The sequence below is a fragment of the Oncorhynchus tshawytscha genome, linkage group LG18, assembly GCF_018296145.1.
Source record: "Oncorhynchus tshawytscha isolate Ot180627B linkage group LG18, Otsh_v2.0, whole genome shotgun sequence".
Lineage (NCBI taxonomy): Eukaryota > Metazoa > Chordata > Actinopteri > Salmoniformes > Salmonidae > Oncorhynchus > Oncorhynchus tshawytscha.
Genome location: NC_056446.1, coordinates 6542561 through 6569841, shown reverse-complemented (window position 1 = coordinate 6569841; position 27281 = coordinate 6542561). Strand labels below are relative to the sequence as shown.

At 40.5% G+C, this 27281-nt stretch overlaps 1 protein-coding gene across 2 annotated transcripts in view; it reads left to right on the top strand.

The window, feature by feature from the left end:
* The window catches only part of ttll7 (tubulin tyrosine ligase-like family, member 7), a 174928-nt gene that overhangs the window by 103677 nt on the left and 43970 nt on the right, over positions 1–27281 (top strand). For both annotated transcript variants that reach the window (XM_024377673.1, XM_024377674.1), the window contains exons 17-18: positions 451–585; positions 3437–3517. In XM_024377673.1, the coding sequence (XP_024233441.1) occupies positions 451–585; positions 3437–3517 (216 nt within the window). The remainder of the gene's footprint in view (positions 1–450; positions 586–3436; positions 3518–27281) is intronic.

The window sequence follows — 27281 nt, the reverse complement described above, 5'->3', positions numbered from 1 at the left end:
ATTCTCTTTATATGCCCAGTCTCAGTCTGTTCCTGGAGGCCTCAGCAATATGGACTCTGAGCTGGAGTGCTCTCCAATTACCATGGCCATGCTGTCTTCTCTCGCTCTATCTCTCTCTGTCTCTCATTCCCTCATTCTTTTTCTCTCTCTCTCTCTCTCTCTCTCTGTCTTTCTTTCCCTCTTTATTTTTCTCTCTTTCTCTCTTTCTACCCCATCTCTCACTCTAGCTCTCTTCTCTCTGAGATCTCAGCTGAAACCCACGATGAAAAGCATTTAAACCCTATTCATGTTCTTTTCTCTCCTCTCTTTCCTTTGTGTGTCTGACCCTTGTGTGTGTGTGTGTGTGTGTGTGTGTGTGTTTGACCTATATGTGTGTCTGTCAGGCCTGTATTCATTTGTTTTGTTTATTTGTTTGGCTTATGTATGTGTTTTGAACATTTGTGTGTGCAGGGTGATCCCGTGCTGATCCTGAGGAGTAAAGACCAGGAGACAGAGCTGACAAGACAGAGCCTGGCCGCTCTCAGCGCCATGAGGATCCGCTTCCCGGGGAAGACTGAGGAGGAGGCAGAGGCCGTTCTGGATGAGGTGTGTGTGTGTGTGTGCGTGCGTGCGTGAAAGTATATACAGCGTATCTCCAAAGAGAGACAATGGCCAGAGCCAACCATACAGTATGGGACTATTCCTGACCTCCCAGCCCTTCCACAGTGGCCTCCTGACTGCCTATTGTCTTTGAAAACTCCCTCATGGCCAAAACGTGGGCAGCAGAAAGCCTCACTGTATTCCCCTCAGCTCCTGTGTATTTATCAATGCCTCTTTTCCCCTGGACGGATCGCCTCCGCTACATTGGTGTCGAGGTCGTGTGACACAATTGCAGTTCCAACTGTTCCGCTAATAAACTCTTAATAGGTGCGCAGATGAGCAGCCGCACCTGGCTGACTTGTTACCTCACTCGTGAGATGACAGTGTAAAAATAGTGAGCCACCGTGGTTGACTGTGAACTTTAAGCTGCAATATGTCACTTTTTAGGCGACCCGACCAAATTCACATAGAAATGTGAGTTATAGATCTGTCATTCGCATTGAAAACAAGTCTAAGAAGCCATAGATCTGTTCAATGTGCGTTATTTCTATGCTTCCCGTGTTTAGTTTTTGTCTTTTACTTTCAGTTTTGTACACCAGCTTCAAACAGCAGAAAATACAGTATTTTTTAGATGGTACAATGATTCTCTACACTTGCTTGTTTTGTCACATAAAATAAAATTAGGCAAACTATTAGAATTTTAGCAACCAGGAAATATTATATTGCACCTTAAAAAAATGTTATATTCATAGTTGACTATGGTGGCATGCTATTGTTATATTCAAAACATTGCTAGCAACTTGCTCCTACCTACTGAGTCACACAGTAAAGCACGGGGGCTTGCTATTTTTACTTTAAACGTGGTTTCAAGTTGCGAAAATGACAAATTGAGATGGTTTTGTGATTGATGTTATTTTCAAAGTCATTTTGATATCTGTTACAAATCATGAGCCAAGTATTATTCAGAACCACAGCAATCATGTGGAATCGTTGTATCCCAAATGGCACCCTATTCTCTTTCCCACTGCATTTCAAACATAACGATTGGTAAAATAGCAAGGTTAGCATCGAAATAGAGAATAAATAAAGTGTGTACATGCTAATGTAAATTAGGTGTCAGTTTGATTTTATATAGGTTCAGCTCAGTTTCAGTTTAACACTTTCCCCTCATATTTTATCATTGATAAGCACCTAAATTGGAACGTAGTGGCTGTTCAGTAACATGCTATACATGACATCAGAGCTCAGGTTCTCTGCGTCACAGCGCTGTATGGGTTTTGACTGAGAGCCGTTATAAACCTGAGCGCCACGAGTGACAAGAAGATGCCCCATCCCTCCCGCTAATTGAGCTACTTTTGCGCTTTTGTTGTTGTCTGAGTGAAGGAAATGCTATAAATTTAGAGGAGTCGATGTGTTTTGAAAGATAAGATGTTGAGGATAATATTATTTAAAAAATACCGCTTTGATGTCATGCAAGAAAACCACATACCCATGAGTCCAAATGTGCACTACACATTTCCATATTTGAAAACTCATTGAAAACTAATTTACAGTATCAACATTTGTGATCGTTATGATTGATCCACAGTTAGAAGGATGACTAGCATTATACCCCAGGTTCTCGTGAACAGATTGATCCTACGTTTGTCATATTGTGCAGATAATTTGCGCCAGAACACGCACTTGAATTCACACAACTCCATGCTACACTCTTAGAAAAAAAATATGCTATCTAGAACCTAAAAGTGTTCTACGGATCTCCTCATAGGAGAACCCTTTGAAGAGTCTTTTTTGGTTCCAGATAGAACCCTCTTGGTTCCAGGAAGAATCTGGATCAGGTGGGCATAAATTAAAAGCTTATTCTATTGCCAACATGTGTATATAATCTTTCAAAAATGTCAATGAAAATTATTCTAATGTTACTGAATGTATCAAGAGTATTTTCAGATGTTGTTGTTGACAAATGCTGTGAAAATGCACATCAAATCAACAGTGTGATGTTTGAATTTAGTCTTGTGTCAGGTGAACTGTTGTGTCCTCATCTTTGGTCTGATAATTTCCCCATAATAAAGTTCTCCTTGTCATTTGCTACAACGGTCAATCATATGGTTTTTATAGTTCTTCTGTTAGAAACATTTCAATTTGGCCCTATCCATATAGGCCGAATTCGACGAGTGTAAGGGGTTTAAGGCCTTTCTTCACTGGACACATTCACAGCCACACCATAAAAGAAGAAAATAAAAAATGCAGGTCAATTATAACCGTCCTAACACCAGACTCCACAGATTGACAGACGGCCATAGACTGTGAAAAGGTGCGGTGGTCTGAGGCGGCCGGGTCTATAGAATATAGTTTTGGGTTGTGCGTCTTGGATGAAAAGGCCTATTCGGTTGCAGCCGGCCTTGTTCGCAGTTCCCGGCGTCTCTACCGCAAGACATTGATTTAGTTTCCAAGGCTCAATGCAAATGCAGACCCTGAACTGTTTGAATACTTGAGTAACAATACCCCGCCGGCTCCATGGGCTGATTGCAGAAAATGAGGGATGAGAGGGAGAATAGAAATGGGAGAGAAATGTTTTTTTTGCTTCCATGAGCTGATTGCTGAGAACAGGGGGATGAGTGAGAGAGAGAAAGCTAGAGAAAGAGAGAAACACACACACACACACACACACACACATATAGGAAAAGGAGATCCTTTTAATTTTTGTCTTCTTTCTTTGCAAAATGCTGCGGGGGGGTCTTAAGTTTTTGTTCAAAGGCTACTCCTCTTTGCACAATGTCCCAACTGGTGAATAATACAGTAATTGTTGAGTTATTGTTGCAGATTGTTGATTTTATTCTGTGCTTTTATCTCTCAGATACTAGACAACTGGAAGTACCACAAACCCAAAGTGGCCTCTTACTGGCTGGTAAAGTTGGATTCCACCAAACAAAGGAAGGTGAGTGTCATCAAAGCCACTATCCTGATTTGGATAGTGGCTCTTGATTCTTAATGAAGATGAGAGATGGGGCTGGGGAAATGTACCCACTCTTTTATAACCTACAATATATGGGTATACAGTATATCATTTATTTAAATTGTCATTGGACAGCTGTAAATATTGCAGATTATACCTTTAATGCTTGTATTTGTTGTCATATTGAGACATTTAGTAATTCAGTATACCAGCGTTTCTGGATGTGTGCAGATTTATCAGTGAATGCTATCAAAACATTTAATTCCATGCATTTCATTCCAAAAACGTGCTCCTCCCTTTTGCCCTCCCCATTCAGTCCCCTTGACAGATCTGGTTAGGTGAAAGCAATATGGTGGAAACTAGGAGGAGCTGTTACTTACACCTGCCTTGTTGTCTCAGATCTGTTCAAGGGAGTGAATGATGACTGTGGGGGAGGGAGGAAGTGGCTATGCCTTGCATCACTGTCGTTGACAGCCTTAGCTAGACGTAGCGAGGAATAACAAGCAGTAAACAAAAACAAAGTCACATCTGAAATGACATGAATGTTGTTGATCTCATATGTGGGCTGTGGTGGTGGAATGTGCTGGAATGTATGCTACAGACTCTCTTGTCCCTGGGCCTTTCTAATGAACACCATACATTGGCTGGGCTTGTAGCTATCCTAGCACTCTGCTATCTGATTAGCATTGGACGCTGCCTAGTGATGGTGGAGGTAGCAGTCAAATAGAGACAACGTTTTGCTCTATACCCTACGGTAGCCCATTAATAGTGCATCTCTACCTTTAGAAACACACATGCTCCTATATCGACACATACACATATGCCAGCACACACGGGAACACACACATCATGGCCAGCAGTAATAAGTCAAGAAATCAAAGGTTCCACAACAATAGCAATTACATTGCTCTGAAATGAAAGAGAATGGAAAGGAGGGATGAGGGATCCCTCATTGACCGCCTGCAATCTCTGGTCCCTGTACTTCTCTTTCTGCCTTCATCAGATACTGCCTACCTACACACTCCGCCTGATTTCTGTGTGTGTGCGCGTGCGCGTATTATGTGCTTCTTTTTGTATGCATTTGTGTGTGTATTGTGTGTGCATCAGCTTCCAAGTATACACAGCCACACCAGCCAACTAAGAAAGAACATTCCCAGTAAACTGGAAACTAGAACAGTTAGAAAAGTTTCAGTAGAAACTTTGTTTTTCTTGCTCAGCTGGCTGAAAGTATTAATGGTAGTGGAAAAGTGCTCGTTTTATAGTTATAGGATAGCCTAATGGATTATAAATATTGCTTTCCAATTATTGAATTGACATAAAATTGAACAACAAGATATAGGCTGTAGTTTGATGACTTCCATTAAACCCCAGGCTTGTCCCAAAAGCTTAGACTACAAATGGTGTAGTTTTCCAGAAGTATTTTTCGCACTTAGCGACCACTTTTTATCTCGCGCGTCTGTTGATGATTTTGATCCCACAATGTTGGCAATTCTACAGGGGAAACAACTCTGTTGATCCCACAATGTTGAGAATTCTACAGGGGAAACAACTCTGTTGATCCCACAATGTTGGCAATTATACTGTGAAAAACAACTCTGTTGATCCCACAATGTTGACAATTCTACAGGGGAAAACAACTCTGTTGATCCCACTATGTTGACAATTCTACAAGGGAAACAACTCTGTTGATCCCACAATGTTGGCAATTCTACAAGGGAAACAACTCTGTTGATCCCACAATGTTGACAATTCTACAGGGGAAAACAACTCTGTTGATCCCACTATGTTGACAATTTTACAAGGAAACAACTCTGTTGATCCCACAAAGTTGGCAATTCTACAGGGGAAACAACTCTGTTAATCCCACAATGTTGGCAATTTTACAGTGGGAAACAACTCTGTTGATCCCACAATGTTGGCAATTCTACAAGGGAAACAACTCTTAACTGTTTATCCCACATTGTTGGCAATTCTACAGGGGAAAACAACTCTCTTGATCCCACAATGTTGGCAATTCTACAGGGGAACACAACTCTGTTGATCCCACAATGTTGGCAATTCTACAGGGGAAACAACTCTGTTAATCCCACAATGTTGGCAATTTTACAGTGGGAAACAACTCTGTTGATCCCACAATGTTGACAATTCTACAAGGGAAACAACTCTGTTGATCCCACAATGTTGGCAATTCTACAAGGGAAACAACTCTTAACTGTTTATCCCACATTGTTGGCAATTCTACAGGGGAAAACAACTCTCTTGATCCCACAATGTTGGCAATTCTACAGGGGAACACAACTCTGTTGATCCCACTATGTTGACAATTCTACAAGGGAAACAACTCTCTTGATCCCACAATGTTGGAAATTCTACAGGGGAAAACAACTCCGTTGATCCCACAATGTTGACAATTCTACAGGGGAAAACAACTCTGTTGATCCCACTATGTTGACAATTCTACAAGGGAAACAACTCTGTTTATCCCACAATGTTGGCAATTCTACAGTGGAAACAACTCTCTTGATCCCACAATGATGGTAATTCTACAGGGAAAACAACTCTGTCGATCCCACAATGTTGGCAATTATACAGTGGGAAACAACTCTGTTGATCCCACTATGTTGACAATTCTACAGTGGAAACAACTCTGTTGATCCCACAATTTTGACAATTCTACAGGGAAAACAACTCTGTTGATCCCACAATGTTGACAATTCTACAGGGGAAAACAACTCTAAATGTTGATCCCACAATGTTGGCAATTTTACAGGGGAAACAACTCTTAACTGTTTATCCCACAATGTTGACAATTCTACAGGGGAAAACAACTCTGTTGATCCCACAATGTTGGCAATTATACAGTGGGAAACAACTCTGTTGATCCCACAATGTTGGCAATTCTACAAGGGAAACAACTCTGTTGATCCCACAATGTTGGCAATTCTACAGGGGAAAACAACTCTCTTGATCCCACAATGTTGGCAATTCTACATGGGAACACAACTCTGTTGATCCCACAATGTTGACAATTCTACAGGGGAAAACAACTCTGTTGATCCCACTATGTTGACAATTCTACAAGGGAAACAACTCTGTTGATCCCACAATGTTGGCAATTCTACAGGGGAAACAACTCTGTTAATCCCACAATGTTGGCAATTTTACAGTGGGAAACAACTCTGTTGATCCCACAATGTTGGCAATTCTACAAGGGAAACAACTCTTAACTGTTTATCCCACATTGTTGGCAATTCTACAGGGGAAAACAACTCTCTTGATCCCACAATGTTGGCAATTCTACAGGGGAACACAACTCTGTTGATCCCACAATGTTGGCAATTCTACAGGGGAAACAACTCTGTTAATCCCACAATGTTGGCAATTTTACAGTGGGAAACAACTCTGTTGATCCCACAATGTTGGCAATTCTACAAGGGAAACAACTCTGTTGATCCCACAATGTTGGAAATTCTACAGGGGAAAACAACTCTGTTGATCCCACAATGTTGACAATTCTACAAGGGAAACAACTCTGTTGATCCCACAATGTTGGCAATTCTACAAGGGAAACAACTCTTAACTGTTTATCCCACATTGTTTGAAATACTACAGGGGAAAACAACTCTCTTGATCCCACAATGTTGGCAATTCTACAGGGGAACACAACTCTGTTGATCCCACTATGTTGACAATTCTACAAGGGAAACAACTCTATTGATCCCACAATGTTGGAAATTCTACAGGGGAAAACAACTCTGTTGATCCCACAATGTTGACAATTCTACAGGGGAAAACAACTCTGTTGATCCCACTATGTTGACAATTCTACAAGGGAAACAACTCTGTTTATCCCACAATGTTGGCAATTCTACAGTGGAAACAACTCTCTTGATCCCACAATGATGGCAATTCTACAGGGAAAACAACTCTGTTGATCCCACAATGTTGGCAATTATACAGTGGGAAACAACTCTGTTGATCCCACTATGTTGACAATTCTACAGTGGAAACAACTCTGTTGATCCCACAATTTTGACAATTCTACAGGGAAAACAACTCTGTTGATCCCACAATGTTGACAATTCTACAGGGGAAAACAACTCTAAATGTTGATCCCACAATGTTGGCAATTTTACAGGGAAACAACTCTTAACTGTTTATCCCACAATGTTGACAATTCTACAGGGGAAAACAACTCTGTTGATCCCACAATGTTGGCAATTATACAGTGGGAAACAACTCTGTTGATCCCACAATGTTGGCAATTCTACAAGGGAAACAACTCTTAACTGTTTATCCCACATTGTTGGCAATTCTACAGGGGAAAACAACTCTCTTGATCCCACAATGTTGGCAATTCTACAGGGGAACACAACTCTGTTGATCCCACTATGTTGACAATTCTACAGGGGAAAACAACTCTGTTGATCCCACTATGTTGACAATTCTACAAGGGAAACAACTCTGTTGATCCCACAATGTTGGCAATTCTACAGGGGAAACAACTCTGTTAATCCCACAATGTTGGCAATTTTACAGTGGGAAACAACTCTGTTGATCCCACAATGTTGGCAATTCTACAAGGGAAACAACTCTGTTGATCCCACAATGTTGGCAATTATACAAGGGAAACAACTCTTAACTGTTTATCCCACATTGTTTGAAATACTACAGGGGAAAACAACTCTCTTGATCCCACAATGTTGGCAATTCTACAGGGAAAAACAACTCTGTTGATCCCACTATGTTTACAATTCTACAAGGGAAACAACTCTGTTGATCCCACAATGTTGGCAATTATACAGTGGGAAACAACTCTGTTGATCCCACAATGTTGGCAATTATACAGGGGAAACAACTCTGTTAATCCCACAATGTTGGCAATTTTACAGTGGGAAACAACTCTGTTGATCCCACAATGTTGGCAATTCTACAAGGGAAACAACTCTGTTGATCCCACAATGTTGGAAATTCTACAAGGGAAACAACTCTGTTGATCCCACAATGTTGGCAATTCTACAGGGAAAACAACTCTGTTGATCCCACAATGTTGGCAATTCTACAGGGGAAAACAACTCTGTCAATCCCACAATGTTGGCAATTTTACAGTGGGAAACAACTCTGTTGATCCCACAATGTTGACAATTCTTCAGGGAAAACAACTCTGTTGATCCCACAATGTTGGAAATGCTACAGGGGAAAACAACTCTGTTGATCCCACAATGTTGACAATTCTACAAGGGAAACAACTCTGTTGATCCCACAATGTTGGCAATTCTACAAGGGAAACAACTAACTGTTTATCCCACAATGTTGGCAATTCTACAGGGAAAACAACTCTCTTGATCCCACAATGTTGGCAATTCTACAGGGGAAACAACTCTGTTGATCCCACAATGTTGACAATTCTACAAGGGAAACAACTCTATTGATCCCACAATGTTGAAATTCTACAGGGAAAACAACTCTGTTGATCCCACAATGTTGACAATTCTACAGGGAAACAACTCTGTTTATCCCACAATGTTGGCAATTCTACAGTGGAAACAACTCTCTTGATCCCACAATGTTGGCAATTCTACAGGGGAAAACAACTCTCTTGATCCCACAATGTTGGCAATTCTACAGGGAACACAACTCTGTTGATCCCACAATGTTGGCAATTCTACAGGGGAAACAACTCTGTTGATCCCACAATGTTGGCAATTTTACAGTGGGAAACAACTCTGTTGATCCCACAATGTTGGCAATTCTACAAGGGAAACAACTCTGTTGATCCCACAATGTTGACAATTCTACAGGGAAAACAACTCTGTTGATCCCACAATGTTGACAATTCTACAAGGGAAACAACTCTGTTGATCCCACAATGTTGGCAATTCTACAGGGAAACAACTCTTAACTGTTTATCCCACATTGTTGGCAATTCTACAGGGAAAACAACTCTCTTGATCCCACAATGTTGGCAATTCTACAGGGGAAACAACTCTGTTGATCCCACTATGTTGACAATTCTACAAGGGAAACAACTCTATTGATCCCACAATGTTGACAATTCTACAGGGAAAACAACTCTGTTGATCCCACAATGTTGACAATTCTACAGGGGAAAACAACTCTAAATGTTGATCCCACAATGTTGGCAATTTTACAGGGAAACAACTTAACTGTTTATCCCACAATGTTGACAATTCTACAGGGAAAAACAACTCTGTTGATCCAAATACAATGTTGGCAATTCTACAGGGAAAACAACTCTGTTGATCCCACAATGTTGACAATTCTACAGCCTAAAACCCCAAAAGCAAACAACTCTGTTGATCCCACAATTGTTGGCAATTCTACAGGGAAAACAACTCTGTTGATCCCACAATGTTGACAATTCTACAGGGGAAAACAACTCTAAATGTTGATCCCACAATGTTGGCAATTTTACAGGGGAAACAACTCTGTTTATCCCACAATGTTGACAATTCTACAGGGAAAACAACTCTGTTGATCCCACAATGTTGGCAATTATACAGTGGGAAACAACTCTGTTGATCCCACAATGTTGGCAATTCTACAGGGAAAACAACTCTAAATGTTGATCCCACAATGTTGGCAATTCTACAGGGGAAAACAACTCTGTTGATCCCACAATGTTGACAATTCTACAGGGGAAAACAACTCTGTTGATCCCACAATGTTGGCAATTATACAGTGGGAAACAACTCTGTTGATCCCACAATGTTGGCAATTCTACAAGGGAAACAACTCTTAACTGTTTATCCCACATTGTTGGCAATTCTACAGGGAAAACAACTCTCTTGATCCCACAATGTTGGCAATTCTACAGGAAAAACAACTCTGTTGATCCCACAATGTTTACAATTCTACAAGGGAAAACAACTCTGTTCAATCCCACAATGTTGGCAATTTTACAGTGGGAAACAACTCTGTTGATCCCACAATGTTGGCAATTCTACAGGGAAACAACTCTGTTGATCCCACAATGTTGGAAATTCTACAATGTTGGGGAAAACAACTCTGTTGATCCCACAATGTTGACAATTCTACAAGGGAACAACTCTGTTGATCCCACAATGTTGGCAATTCTACAAGGGAAACAACTCTTAACTGTTTATCCCACATTGTTGGCAATTCTACAGGGAAAACAACTCTCTTGATCCCACAATGTTGGCAATTCTACAGGGGAACACAACTCTGTTGATCCCACTATGTTGACAATTCTACAAGGGAAACAACTCTATTGATCCCACAATGTTGGAAATTCTACAGGGGAAAACAACTCTGTTGATCCCACAATGTTGACAATTCTACAGGGGAAAACAACTCTGTTGATCCCACTATGTTGACAATTCTACAAGGGAAACAACTCTGTTTATCCCACAATGTTGGCAATTCTACAGTGGAAACAACTCTCTTGATCCCACAATGATGGTAATTCTACAGGGAAAACAACTCTGTCGATCCCACAATGTTGGCAATTATACAGTGGGAAACAACTCTGTTGATCCCACTATGTTGACAATTCTACAGTGGAAACAACTCTGTTGATCCCACAATTTTGACAATTCTACAGGGAAAACAACTCTGTTGATCCCACAATGTTGACAATTCTACAGGGGAAAACAACTCTAAATGTTGATCCCACAATGTTGGCAATTTTACAGGGAAACAACTCTTAACTGTTTATCCCACAATGTTGACAATTCTACAGGGGAAAACAACTCTGTTGATCCCACAATGTTGGCAATTATACAGTGGGAAACAACTCTGTTGATCCCACAATGTTGGCAATTCTACAAGGGAAACAACTCTTAACTGTTTATCCCACATTGTTGGCAATTCTACAGGGGAAAACAACTCTCTTGATCCCACAATGTTGGCAATTCTACAGGGGAACACAACTCTGTTGATCCCACAATGTTGACAATTCTACAGGGGAAAACAACTCTGTTGATCCCACTATGTTGACAATTCTACAAGGGAAACAACTCTGTTGATCCCACAATGTTGGCAATTCTACAGGGAAACAACTCTGTTGATCCCACAATGTTGGAAATTCTACAGGGGAAAACAACTCTGTTGATCCCACAATGTTGACAATTCTACAAGGGAAACAACTCTGTTGATCCCACAATGTTGGCAATTCTACAAGGGAAACAACTCTTAACTGTTTATCCCACATTGTTTGAAATACTACAGGGGAAAACAACTCTCTTGATCCCACAATGTTGGCAATTCTACAGGGAAAAACAACTCTGTTGATCCCACTATGTTTACAATTCTACAAGGGAAACAACTCTGTTGATCCCACAATGTTGGCAATTATACAGTGGGAAACAACTCTGTTGATCCCACAATGTTGGCAATTATACAGGGGAAACAACTCTGTTGATCCCACAATGTTGGCAATTCTACAGGGGAAAACAACTCTCTTGATCCCACAATATTGGCAATTCTACAGGGAAAACAACTCTGTTGATCCCACAATGTTGGCAATTATACAGTGGGAAACAACTCTGTTGATCCCACAATGTTGACAATTCTACAGGGAAAACAACTCTGTTTATCCCACAATGTTGGCAATTTTACAGGGGAAACAACTCTAAATGTTGATCCCACAATGTTGGCAATTCTACAGGGAAAACAACTCTCTTGATCCCACAATGTTGGCAATTCTACAGGGGAAAACAACTCTGTCAATCCCACAATGTTGGCAATTTTACAGTGGGAAACAACTCTGTTGATCCCACAATGTTGACAATTCTTCAGGGAAAACAACTCTGTTGATCCCACAATGTTGGAAATTCTACAGGGGAAAACAACTCTCTTGATCCCACAATGTTGGCAATTCTACAGGGGAACACAACTCTGTTGATCCCACTATGTTGACAATTCTACAAGGGAAACAACTCTCTTGATCCCACAATGTTGGCAATTCTACAGGGGAACACAACTCTGTTGATCCCACTATGTTGACAATTCTACAAGGGAAACAACTCTATTGATCCCACAATGTTGGAAATTCTACAGGGGAAAACAACTCTGTTGATCCCACAATGTTGACAATTCTACAGGGGAAAACAACTCTGTTGATCCCACTATGTTGACGATTCTACAAGGGAAACAACTCTGTTTATCCCACAATGTTGGCAATTCTACAGTGGAAACAACTCTCTTGATCCCACAATGATGGCAATTCTACAGGGAAAACAACTCTGTTGATCCCACAATGTTGGCAATTATACAGTGGGAAACAACTCTGTTGATCCCACTATGTTGACAATTCTACAGTGGAAACAACTCTGTTGATCCCACAATTTTGACAATTCTACAGGGAAAACAACTCTGTTGATCCCACAATGTTGACAATTCTACAGGGAAAACAACTCTAAATGTTGATCCCACAATGTTGGCAATTTTACAGGGAAACAACTCTTAACTGTTTATCCCACAATGTTGACAATTCTACAGGGAAAACAACTCTGTTGATCCCACAATGTTGGCAATTATACAGTGGGAAACAACTCTGTTGATCCCACAATGTTGACAATTCTACAGGGAAAACAACTCTAAATGTTGATCCCACAATGTTGGCAATTTTACAGGGGAAACAACTCTTAACTGTTTATCCCACAATGTTGACAATTCTACAAGGGAAAAACAACTCTGTTGATCCAAATAAAATACAATAAAATGTATTTATATAGCCCTTCGTACATCAGCAGATATCTCAAAGTGCTGTACAGAAACCCAGCCTAAAACCCCAAACAGCAACAATGCAGGTGTAGAAGCACATTGTTGGCAATTATACAGGGAAAACAACTCTGTTGATCCCACAATGTTGACAATTCTACAGGGGAAAACAACTCTGTTGATCCCACAATGTTGGCAATTTTACAGGGAAACAACTCTTAACTGTTTATCCCACAATGTTGACAATTCTACAGGGAAAACAACTCTGTTGATCCCACAATGTTGGCAATTCTACAGTGGGAAACAACTCTGTTGATCCCACAATGTTGGCAATTCTACAGGGGAAACAACTCTAAATGTTGATCCCACAATGTTGGCAATTTTACAGGGGAAACAACTCTGTTGATCCCACAATGTTGACAATTCTACAGGGGAAAACAACTCTGTTGATCCCACAATGTTGGCAATTATACAGTGGGAAACAACTCTGTTGATCCCACAATGTTGGCAATTCTACAGGGAAACAACTCTCTGTTTATCCCACAATGTTGGCAATTTTACAGTGGGAAACAACTCTGTTGATCCCACAATGTTGGCAATTCTACAAGGGAAACAACTCTGTTGATCCCACAATGTTGGAAATTCTACAGGGGAAAACAACTCTGTTGATCCCACAATGTTGGCAATTCTACAAGGGAAACAACTCTGTTGATCCCACAATGTTGGAAATTCTACAGGGGAAAACAACTCTGTTGATCCCACAATGTTGACAATTCTACAAGGGAAACAACTCTGTTGATCCCACAATGTTGGCAATTCTACAAGGGAAACAACTCTTAACTGTTTATCCCACATTGTTGGCAATTCTACTGGGGAAAACAACTCTCTTGATCCCACAATGTTGGCAATTCTACAGGGGAACACAACTCTGTTGATCCCACTATGTTGACAATTCTACAAGGGAAACAACTCTATTGATCCCACAATGTTGGAAATTCTACAGGGGAAAACAACTCTGTTGATCCCACAATGTTGACAATTCTACAGGGGAAAACAACTCTGTTGATCCCACTATGTTGACAATTCTACAAGGGAAACAACTCTGTTTATCCCACAATGTTGGCAATTCTACAGTGGAAACAACTCTCTTGATCCCACAATGATGGTAATTCTACAGGGAAAACAACTCTGTCGATCCCACAATGTTGGCAATTATACAGTGGGAAACAACTCTGTTGATCCCACTATGTTGACAATTCTACAGTGGAAACAACTCTGTTGATCCCACAATTTTGACAATTCTACAGGGAAAACAACTCTGTTGATCCCACAATGTTGACAATTCTACAGGGGAAAACAACTCTAAATGTTGATCCCACAATGTTGGCAATTTTACAGGGGAAACAACTCTTAACTGTTTATCCCACAATGTTGACAATTCTACAGGGGAAAACAACTCTGTTGATCCCACAATGTTGGCAATTATACAGTGGGAAACAACTCTGTTGATCCCACAATGTTGGCAATTCTACAAGGGAAACAACTCTTAACTGTTTATCCCACATTGTTGGCAATTCTACAGGGGAAAACAACTCTCTTGATCCCACAATGTTGGCAATTCTACAGGGGAACACAACTCTGTTGATCCCACTATGTTGACAATTCTACAGGGGAAAACAACTCTGTTGATCCCACTATGTTGGCAATTATACAGGGGAAACAACTCTGTTAATCCCACAATGTTGGCAATTTTACAGTGGGAAACAACTCTGTTGATCCCACAATGTTGGCAATTCTACAAGGGAAACAACTCTGTTGATCCCACAATGTTGGAAATTCTACAAGGGAAACAACTCTGTTGATCCCACAATGTTGGCAATTATACAAGGGAAACAACTCTTAACTGTTTATCCCACATTGTTTGAAATACTACAGGGGAAAACAACTCTCTTGATCCCACAATGTTGGCAATTCTACAGGGAAAAACAACTCTGTTGATCCCACTATGTTTACAATTCTACAAGGGAAACAACTCTGTTGATCCCACAATGTTGCAATTATACAGTGGGAAACAACTCTGTTGATCCCACAATGTTGGCAATTATACAGGGGAAACAACTCTGTTGATCCCACAATGTTGGCAATTCTACAGGGGAAAACAACTCTCTTGATCCCACAATATTGGCAATTCTACAGGGAAAACAACTCTGTTGATCCCACAATGTTGGCAATTATACAGTGGGAAACAACTCTGTTGATCCCACAATGTTGACAATTCTACAGGGAAAACAACTCTGTTGATCCCACAATGTTGGCAATTATACAGGGGAAACAACTCTGTTGATCCCACAATGTTGGCAATTCTACAGGGGAAAACAACTCTGTTGATCCCACAATGTTGGCAATTCTACAGGGGAAAACAACTCTGTCAATCCCACAATGTTGGCAATTTTACAGTGGGAAACAACTCTGTTGATCCCACAATGTTGACAATTCTTCAGGGAAAACAACTCTGTTGATCCCACAATGTTGGACAATTCTACAGGGGAAAACAACTCTGTTGATCCCACAATGTTGACAATTCTACAAGGGAAACAACTCTGTTGATCCCACAATGTTGGAAATTCTACAGGGGAAAACAACTCTTAACTGTTTATCCCACATTGTTGGCAATTCTACAGGGGAAAACAACTCTCTTGATCCCACAATGTTGGCAATTCTACAGGGGAACACAACTCTGTTGATCCCACTATGTTGACAATTCTACAAGGGAAACAACTCTCTTGATCCCACAATGTTGGAAATTCTACAGGGGAAAACAACTCTGTTGATCCCACAATGTTGACAATTCTACAGGGAAAACAACTCTGTTGATCCCACTATGTTGACGATTCTACAAGGGAAACAACTCTGTTTATCCCACAATGTTGGCAATTCTACAGTGGAAACAACTCTCTTGATCCCACAATGATGGCAATTCTACAGGGAAAACAACTCTGTTGATCCCACAATGTTGGCAATTATACAGTGGGAAACAACTCTGTTGATCCCACTATGTTGACAATTCTACAGTGGAAACAACTCTGTTGATCCCACAATTTGACAATTCTACAGGGAAAACAACTCTGTTGATCCCACAATGTTGACAATTCTACAGGGGAAAACAACTCTAAATGTTGATCCCACAATGTTGGCAATTTTACAGGGGAAACAACTCTTAACTGTTTATCCCACAATGTTGACAATTCTACAGGGAAAACAACTCTGTTGATCCCACAATGTTGGCAATTATACAGTGGGAAACAACTCTGTTGATCCCACAATGTTGGCAATTCTACAAGGGAAACAACTCTTAACTGTTTATCCCACATTGTTGGCAATTCTACAGGGGAAAACAACTCTCTTGATCCCACAATGTTGGCAATTCTACAGGGAACACAACTCTGTTGATCCCACAATGTTGACAATTCTACAGGGAAAACAACTCTGTTGATCCCACTATGTTGACAATTCTACAGGGGAAAACAACTCTGTTGATCCCACAATGTTGGCAATTCTACAAGGGAAACAACTCTGTTGATCCCACAATGTTGGAAATTCTACAGGGGAAAACAACTCTGTTGATCCCACAATGTTGACAATTCTACAAGGGAAACAACTCTGTTGATCCCACAATGTTGGCAATTCTACAAGGGAAACAACTCTTAACTGTTTATCCCACATTGTTTGAAATACTACAGGGGAAAACAACTCTCTTGATCCCACAATGTTGGCAATTCTACAGGGGAAAACAACTCTGTCAATCCCACAATGTTGGCAATTTTACAGTGGGAAACAACTCTGTTGATCCCACAATGTTGACAATTCTTCAGGGAAAACAACTCTGTTGATCCCACAATGTTGGAAATTCTACAGGGGAAAACAACTCTGTTGATCCCACAATGTTGACAATTCTACAAGGGAAACAACTCTGTTGATCCCACAATGTTGGCAATTCTACAAGGGAAACAATTAACTGTTTATCCCACATTGTTGGCAATTCTACAGGGGAAAACAACTCTCTTGATCCCACAATGTTGGCAATTCTACAGGGGAACACAACTCTGTTGATCCCACTATGTTGACAATTCTACAAGGGAAACAACTCTATTGATCCCACAATGTTGGAAATTCTACAGGGGAAAACAACTCTGTTGATCCCACAATGTTGACAATTCTACAGGGGAAAACAACTCTGTTGATCCCACTATGTTGACGATTCTACAAGGGAAACAACTCTGTTTATCCCACAATGTTGGCAATTCTACAGTGGAAACAACTCTCTTGATCCCACAATGATGGCAATTCTACAGGGAAAACAACTCTGTTGATCCCACAATGTTGGCAATTATACAGTGGGAAACAACTCTGTTGATCCCACAATGTTGACAATTCTACAGTGGAAACAACTCTGTTGATCCCACAATTTTGACAATTCTACAGGGAAAACAACTCTGTTGATCCCACAATGTTGACAATTCTACAGGGGAAAACAACTCTAAATGTTGATCCCACAATGTTGGCAATTCTACAGGGGAAACAACTCTGTTGATCCCACAATGTTGGCAAATACAGTGGGAAACAACTCTGTTGATCCCACAATGTTGGCAATTCTACAAGGGAAACAACTCTAACTGTTTATCCCACAATGTTGGCAATTCTACAGGGGAAAACAACTCTCTTGATCCCACAATGTTGGCAATTCTACAGGGGAAACAACTCTGTTGATCCCACAATGTTGACAATTCTACAGGGAAAACAACTCTGTTGATCCCACTATGTTGACAATTCTACAAGGGAAACAACTCTGTTGATCCCACAATGTTGGCAATTCTACAGGGGAAACAACTCTGATCCCACAATGTTGGATTCTACAGGGGAAAACAACTCTGTTGATCCCACAATGTTGACAATTCTACAAGGGAAACAACTCTGTTGATCCCACAATGTTGGCAATTCTACAAGGGAAACAACTCTTAACTGTTTATCCCACATTGTTTGAAATACTACAGGGGAAAACAACTCTCTTGATCCCACAATGTTGGCAATTCTACAGGGAAAAACAACTCTGTTGATCCCACTATGTTTACAATTCTACAAGGGAAACAACTCTGTTGATCCCACAATGTTGGCAATTATACAGTGGGAAACAACTCTGTTGATCCCACAATGTTGGCAATTATACAGGGGAAACAACTCTGTTGATCCCACAATGTTGGCAATTCTACAGGGGAAAACAACTCTCTTGATCCCACAATGTTGGCAATTCTACAGGGGAAAACAACTCTGTCAATCCCACAATGTTGGCAATTTTACAGTGGGAAACAACTCTGTTGATCCCACAATGTTGACAATTCTACAGGGAAAACAACTCTGTTTATCCCACAATGTTGGCAATTCTACAGGGGAAACAACTCTGTTGATCCCACAATGTTGGCAATTCTACAGGGAAAACAACTCTGTTGATCCCACAATGTTGGCAATTCTACAGGGGAAAACAACTCTGTTGATCCCACAATGTTGGCAATTTTACAGTGGGAAACAACTCTGTTGATCCCACAATGTTGACAATTCTACAGGGGAAAACAACTCTGTTGATCCCACTATGTTGACAATTCTACAAGGGAAACAACTCTGTTGATCCCACAATGTTGGCAATTCTACAAGGGAAACAACTCTTAACTGTTTAGCCCACATTGTTGGCAATTCTACTGGGGAAAACAACTCTCTTGATCCCACAATGTTGGCAATTCTACAGGGGAACACAACTCTGTTGATCCCACTATGTTGACAATTCTACAAGGGAAACAACTCTATTGATCCCACAATGTTGGAAATTCTACAGGGAAAACAACTCTGTTGATCCCACAATGTTGACAATTCTACAGGGGAAAACAACTCTGTTGATCCCACTATGTTGACAATTCTACAAGGGAAACAACTCTGTTTATCCCACAATGTTGGCAATTCTACAGTGGAAACAACTCTCTTGATCCCACAATGATGGCAATTCTACAGGGAAAACAACTCTGTTGATCCCACAATGTTGGCAATTATACAGTGGGAAACAACTCTGTTGATCCCACTATGTTGACAATTCTACAGTGGAAACAACTCTGTTGATCCCACAATTTTGACAATTCTACAGGGAAAACAACTCTGTTGATCCCACAATGTTGACAATTCTACAGGGAAAACAACTCTAAATGTTGATCCCACAATGTTGGCAATTTTACAGGGGAAACAACTCTGTTTATCCCACAATGTTGACAATTCTACAGGGGAAAACAACTCTGTTGATCCCACAATGTTGGCAATTCTACAGGGAAACAACTCTACAGGGAAACAACTCTGTTGATCCCACAATGTTGGCAATTCTACAGGGGAAACAACTCTGTTGATCCCACAATGTTGGCAATTCTACAGGGGAAAACAACTCTGTTGATCCCACAATGTTGACAATTCTACAAGGGAAAACAACTCTGTTGATCCCACAATGTTGGCAATTCTACAAGGGAAACAACTCTTAACTGTTTAACATTGTTTGAAATACTACAGGGGAAAACAACTCTCTTGATCCCACAATGTTGGCAATTCTACAGGGAAAACAACTCTGTTGATCCCACTATGTTTACAATTCTACAAGGGAAACAACTCTGTTGATCCCACAATGTTGGCAATTATACAGTGGGAAACAACTCTGTTGATCCCACAATGTTGGCAATTCTACAGGGAAACAACTCTGTTGATCCCACAATGTTGGCAATTCTACAGGGGAAAACAACTCTCTTGATCCCACAATATGGCAATTCTACAGGGAAAACAACTCTGTTGATCCCACAATGTTGGCAATTATACAGTGGGAAACAACTCTGTTGATCCCACAATGTTGACAATTCTACAGGGAAAACAACTCTGTTTATCCCACAATGTTGCAATTTTACAGGGGAAACAACTCTAAATTTGATCCCACAATGTTGGCAATTCTACAGGGAAAACAACTCTGTTGATCCCACAATGTTGGCAATTCTACAGGGGAAAACAACTCTGTCAATCCCACAATGTTGGCAATTTTACAGTGGGAAACAACTCTGTTGATCCCACAATGTTGACAATTCTTCAGGGAAAACAACTCTGTTGATCCCACAATGTTGACAATTCTACAAGGGAAACAACTCTGTTGATCCCACAATGTTGGCAATTCTACAAGGGAAACAACTCTTAACTGTTTATCCCACATTGTTGGCAATTCTACAGGGGAAAACAACTCTCTTGATCCCACAATGTTGGCAATTCTACAGGGGAACACAACTCTGTTGATCCCACTATGTTGACAATTCTACAGGGGAAAACAACTCTGTTGATCCCACTATGTTGGAAATTCTACAGGGAAAACAACTCTGTTGATCCCACAATGTTGACAATTCTACAGGGGAAAACAACTCTGTTGATCCCACTATGTTGACGATTCTACAAGGGAAACAACTCTGTTTATCCCACAATGTTGGCAATTCTACAGTGGAAACAACTCTCTTGATCCCACAATGATGGCAATTCTACAGGGAAAACAACTCTGTTGATCCCACAATGTTGGCAATTATACAGTGGGAAACAACTCTGTTGATCCCACTATGTTGACAATTCTACAGTGGAAACAACTCTGTTGATCCCACAATTTTGACAATTCTACAGGGAAAACAACTCTGTTGATCCCACAATGTTGACAATTCTACAGGGGAAAACAACTCTAAATGTTGATCCCACAATGTTGGCAATTTTACAGGGGAAACAACTCTTAACTGTTTATCCCACAATGTTGACAATTCTACAGGGGAAAACAACTCTGTTGATCCCACAATGTTGGCAATTATACAGTGGGAAACAACTCTGTTGATCCCACAATGTTGGCAATTCTACAAGGGAAACAACTCTTAACTGTTTATCCCACATTGTTGGCAATTCTACAGGGGAAAACAACTCTCTTGATCCCACAATGTTGGCAATTCTACAGGGAACACAACTCTGTTGATCCCACAATGTTGACAATTCTACAGGGGAAAACAACTCTGTTGATCGCACTATGTTGACAATTCTACAAGGGAAACAACTCTGTTGATCCCACAATGTTGGCAATTCTACAGGGGAAACAACTCTGTTGATCCCACAATGTTGGAAATTCTACAGGGGAAAACAACTCTGTTGATCCCACAATGTTGACAATTCTACAAGGGAAACAACTCTGTTGATCCCACAATGTTGGCAATTCTACAAGGGAAACAACTCTTAACTGTTTATCCCACATTGTTTGAAATACTACAGGGGAAAACAACTCTCTTGATCCCACAATGTTGGCAATTCTACAGGGAAAAACAACTCTGTTGATCCCACTATGTTTACAATTCTACAAGGGAAACAACTCTGTTGATCCCACAATGTTGGCAATTATACAGTGGGAAACAACTCTGTTGATCCCACAATGTTGGCAATTCTACAGGGAAAACAACTCTCTTGATCCCACAATGTTGGCAATTCTACAGGGAAAACAACTCTGTTGATCCCACAATGTTGGCAATTCTACAGGGAAACAACTCTGTTGATCCCACAATGTTGACAATTCTACAGGAAAACAACTCTGTTTATCCCACAATGTTGGCAATTTTACAGGGAAACAACTCTGTTGATCCCACAATGTTGGCAATTCTACAGGGAAAACAACTCTGTTGATCCCACAATGTTGGCAATTCTACAGGGAAAACAACTCTGTCAATCCCACAATGTTGGCAATTTTACAGGGGAAACAACTCTGTTGATCCCACAATGTTGACAATTCTACAGGGAAAACAACTCTGTTGATCCCACAATGTTGGCAATTCTACAGGGAAAACAACTCTGTTGATCCCACAATGTTGACAATTCTACAAGGGAAACAACTCTGTTGATCCCACAATGTTGGCAATTCTACAAGGGAAACAACTCTAACTGTTTATCCCACAATGTTGACAATTCTACAAGGGAAAACAACTCTCTTGATCCCACAATGTTGGCAATTCTACAGGGGAACACAACTCTGTTGATCCCACTATGTTGACAATTCTACAAGGGAAACAACTCTATTGATCCCACAATGTTGGAAATTCTACAGGGGAAAACAACTCTGTTGATCCCACAATGTTGACAATTCTACAGGGAAAACAACTCTGTTGATCCCACAATGTTGACAATTCTACAGGGGAAAACAACTCTGTTGATCCCACAATGTTGACAATTCTACAGGGGAAACAACTCTGTTGATCCCACAATTTTGACAATTCTACAGGGAAAACAACTCTGTTGATCCCACAATGTTGACAATTCTACAGGGAAAACAACTCTAAATGTTGATCCCACAATGTTGGCAATTTTACAGGGGAAACAACTCTTAACTGTTTATCCCACAATGTTGACAATTCTACAGGGGAAAACAACTCTGTTGATCCCACAATGTTGGCAATTATACAGTGGGAAACAACTCTGTTGATCCCACAATGTTGGCAATTCTACAAGGGAAACAACTCTTAACTGTTTAGCCCACATTGTTGGCAATTCTACTGGGGAAAACAACTCTCTTGATCCCACAATGTTGGCAATTCTACAGGGGAAAACAACTCTGTTGATCCCACTATGTTGACAATTCTACAGGGGAAAACAACTCTGTTGATCCCACTATGTTGACAATTCTACAAGGGAAACAACTCTGTTGATCCCACAATGTTGGCAATTCTACAGGGGAAAACAACTCTGTTGATCCCACAATGTTGGAAATTCTACAGGGGAAAACAACTCTGTTGATCCCACAATGTTGACAATTCTACAAGGGAAACAACTCTGTTGATCCCACAATGTTGGCAATTCTACAAGGGAAACAACTCTTAACTGTTTATCCCACATTGTTTGAAATACTACAGGGGAAAACAACTCTCTTGATCCCACAATGTTGGCAATTCTACAGGGAAAAACAACTCTGTTGATCCCACTATGTTTACAATTCTACAAGGGAAACAACTCTGTTGATCCCACAATGTTGGCAATTATACAGTGGGAAACAACTCTGTTGATCCCACAATGTTGGCAATTCTACAGGGGAAAACAACTCTCTTGATCCCACAATATTGGCAATTCTACAGGGAAAACAACTCTGTTGATCCCACAATGTTGGCAATTATACAGTGGGAAACAACTCTGTTGATCCCACAATGTTGACAATTCTACAGGGAAAACAACTCTGTTTATCCCACAATGTTGGCAATTTTACAGGGGAAACAACTCTAAATGTTGATCCCACAATGTTGGCAATTCTACAGGGAAAACAACTCTGTTGATCCCACAATGTTGGCAATTCTACAGGGGAAAACAACTCTGTCAATCCCACAATGTTGGCAATTTTACAGTGGGAAACAACTCTGTTGATCCCACAATGTTGACAATTCTTCAGGGAAAACAACTCTGTTGATCCCACAATGTTGGAAATTCTACAGGGGAAAACAACTCTGTTGATCCCACAATGTTGACAATTCTACAAGGGAAACAACTCTGTTGATCCCACAATGTTGGCAATTCTACAAGGGAAACAACTCTTAACTGTTTATCCCACAATGTTGACAATTCTACAGGGGAAAACAACTCTCTTGATCCCACAATGTTGGCAATTCTACAGGGGAAAACAACTCTGTTGATCCCACTATGTTGACAATTCTACAAGGGAAACAACTCTGTTGATCCCACAATGTTGGAAATTCTACAGGGGAAAACAACTCTGTTGATCCCACAATGTTGACAATTCTACAGGGGAAAACAACTCTGTTGATCCCACTATGTTGACGATTCTACAAGGGAAACAACTCTGTTTATCCCACAATGTTGGCAATTCTACAGTGGAAACAACTCTCTTGATCCCACAATGATGGCAATTCTACAGGGAAAACAACTCTGTTGATCCCACAATGTTGGCAATTATACAGTGGGAAACAACTCTGTTGATCCCACTATGTTGACAATTCTACAGTGGAAACAACTCTGTTGATCCCACAATTTTGACAATTCTACAGGGAAAACAACTCTGTTGATCCCACAATGTTGACAATTCTACAGGGGAAAACAACTCTAAATGTTGATCCCACAATGTTGGCAATTTTACAGGGAAACAACTCTTAACTGTTTATCCCACAATGTTGACAATTCTACAGGGGAAAACAACTCTGTTGATCCCACAATGTTGGCAATTATACAGTAGGAAACAACTCTGTTGATCCCACAATGTTGACAATTCTACAGGGGAAAACAACTCTAAATGTTGATCCCACAATGTTGGCAATTTTACAGGGAAACAACTCTTAACTGTTTATCCCACAATGTTGACAATTCTACAAGGGAAAAACAACTCTGTTGATCCAAATAAAATACAATAAAATGTATTTATATAGCCCTTCGTACATCAGCTGATATCTCAAAGTGCTGTACAGAAACCCAGCCTAAAACCCCAAACAGCAAGCAATGCAGGTGTAGAAGCACATTGTTGGCAATTATACAGGGAAAACAACTCTGTTGATCCCACAATGTTGACAATTCTACAGGGGAAAACAACTCTGTTGATCCCACTATGTTGACAATTCTACAAGGGAAACAACTCTGTTGATCCCACAATGTTGGCAATTCTACAGGGGAAACAACTCTGTTAATCCCACAATGTTGGCAATTTTACAGTGGGAAACAACTCTGTTGATCCCACAATGTTGGCAATTCTACAAGGGAAACAACTCTTAACTGTTTATCCCACATTGTTGGCAATTCTACAGGGGAAAACAACTCTCTTGATCCCACAATGTTGGCAATTCTACAGGGAACACAACTCTGTTGATCCCACAATGTTGGCAATTCTACAGGGTAAACAACTCTGTTAATCCCACAATGTTGGCAATTTTACAGTGGGAAACAACTCTGTTGATCCCACAATGTTGGCAATTCTACAAGGGAAACAACTCTGTTGATCCCACAATGTTGGAAATTCTACAGGGGAAAACAACTCTGTTGATCCCACAATGTTGACAATTCTACAAGGGAAACAACTCTGTTGATCCCACAACGTTGGCAATTCTACAAGGGAAACAACTCTTAACTGTTTATCCCACATTATTTGAAATACTACAGGGGGAAACAACTCTCTTGATCCCACAATGTTGGCAATTCTACAGGGGAAAACAACTCTGTTGATCCCACTATGTTTACAATTCTACAAGGGAAACAACTCTGTTGATCCCACAATGTTGGCAACTATACAGTGGAAAACAACTCTGTTTATCCCACAATGTTGGCAATTATACAGGGGAAACAACTCTGTTGATCCCACAATGTTGGCAATTATACAGGGAAACTACTCTGTTGATCCCACAATGTTGGCAATTCTACAGGGGAAAACAACTCTCTTGATCCCACAATATTGGCAATTCTACAGGGAAAACAACTCTGTTGATCCCACAATGTTGGCAATTATACAGTGGGAAACAACTCTGTTGATCCCACAATGTTGACAATTCTACAGGGAAAACAACTCTGTTTATCCCACAATGTTGACAATTCTACAGGGGAAACAACTCTAAATGTTGATCCCACAATGTTGGCAATTCTACAGGGAAAACAACTCTGTTGATCCCACAATGTTGGCAATTCTACAGGGGAAAACAACTCTCTTGATCCCACAATGTTGGCAATTCTACAGGGAAAACAACTCTGTTGATCCCACAATGTTGACAATTCTACAGGGGAAACAACTCTGTTGATCCCACAGTGTTGGCAATTCTACAGGGGAAACAACTCTGTTAATCCCACAATGTTGGCAATTTTACAGTGGGAAACAACTCTGTTGATCCCACAATGTTGACAATTCTTCAGGGAAAACAACTGTTGATCCCACAATGTTGGCAATTCTACAAGGAAAACAACTCTTAACTGTTTATCCCACATTGTTGGCAATTCTACAGGGGAAAACAACTCTGTTGATCCCACAATGGTGGAAATTCTACAGGGGAACACAACTCTGTTGATCCCACAATGGTGGAAATTCTACAGGGGAAAACAACTCTGTTGATCCCACAATGTTGACAATTCTTCAGGGAAAACAACTCTGTTGATCCCACAATGTTGGAAATTCTACAGGGGAAAACAACTCTGTTGATCCCACAATGTTGACAATTCTACAAGGGAAACAACTCTGTTGATCCCACAATGTTGACAATTCTTCAGGGAAAACAACTCTGTTGATCCCACAATGTTGGAAATTCTACAGGGGAAAACAACTCTGTTATTCCCACAATGTTGACAATTCTTCAGGGAAAACAACTCTGTTGATCCCACAATGTTGGAAATTCTACAGGGGAAAACAACTCTGTTGATCCCACAATGTTGACAATTCTACAAGGGAAACAACTCTGTTGATCCCACAATGTTGGCAATTCTACAGGGAAAACAACTCTCTTGATCCCACAATGTTGGCAATTCTACAGGGAAAACAACTCTGTTGATCCCACAATGTTGACAATTCTACAGGGAAACAACTCTGTTGATCCCACTATGTTGACAATTCTACAAGGGAAACAACTCTGTTGATCCCACAATGTTGGCAATTCTACAGGGGAAACAACTCTTAACTGTTTATCCCACAATGTTGACAATTCTACAGGGGAAAACAACTCTGTTAATCCCACAATGTTGGCAATTTTACAGTGGGAAACAACTCTGTTGATCCCACAATGTTGACAATTCTTCAGGGAAAACAACTGTTGATCCCACAATGTTGGAAATTCTACAGGGGAAAACAACTCTGTTGATCCCACAATGTTGACAATTCTACAGGGGAAACAACTCTGTTGATCCCACTATGTTGACAATTCTACAAGGGAAACAACTCTGTTGATCCCACAATGTTGGCAATTCTACAGGGAAACAACTCTTAACTGTTTATCCCACAATG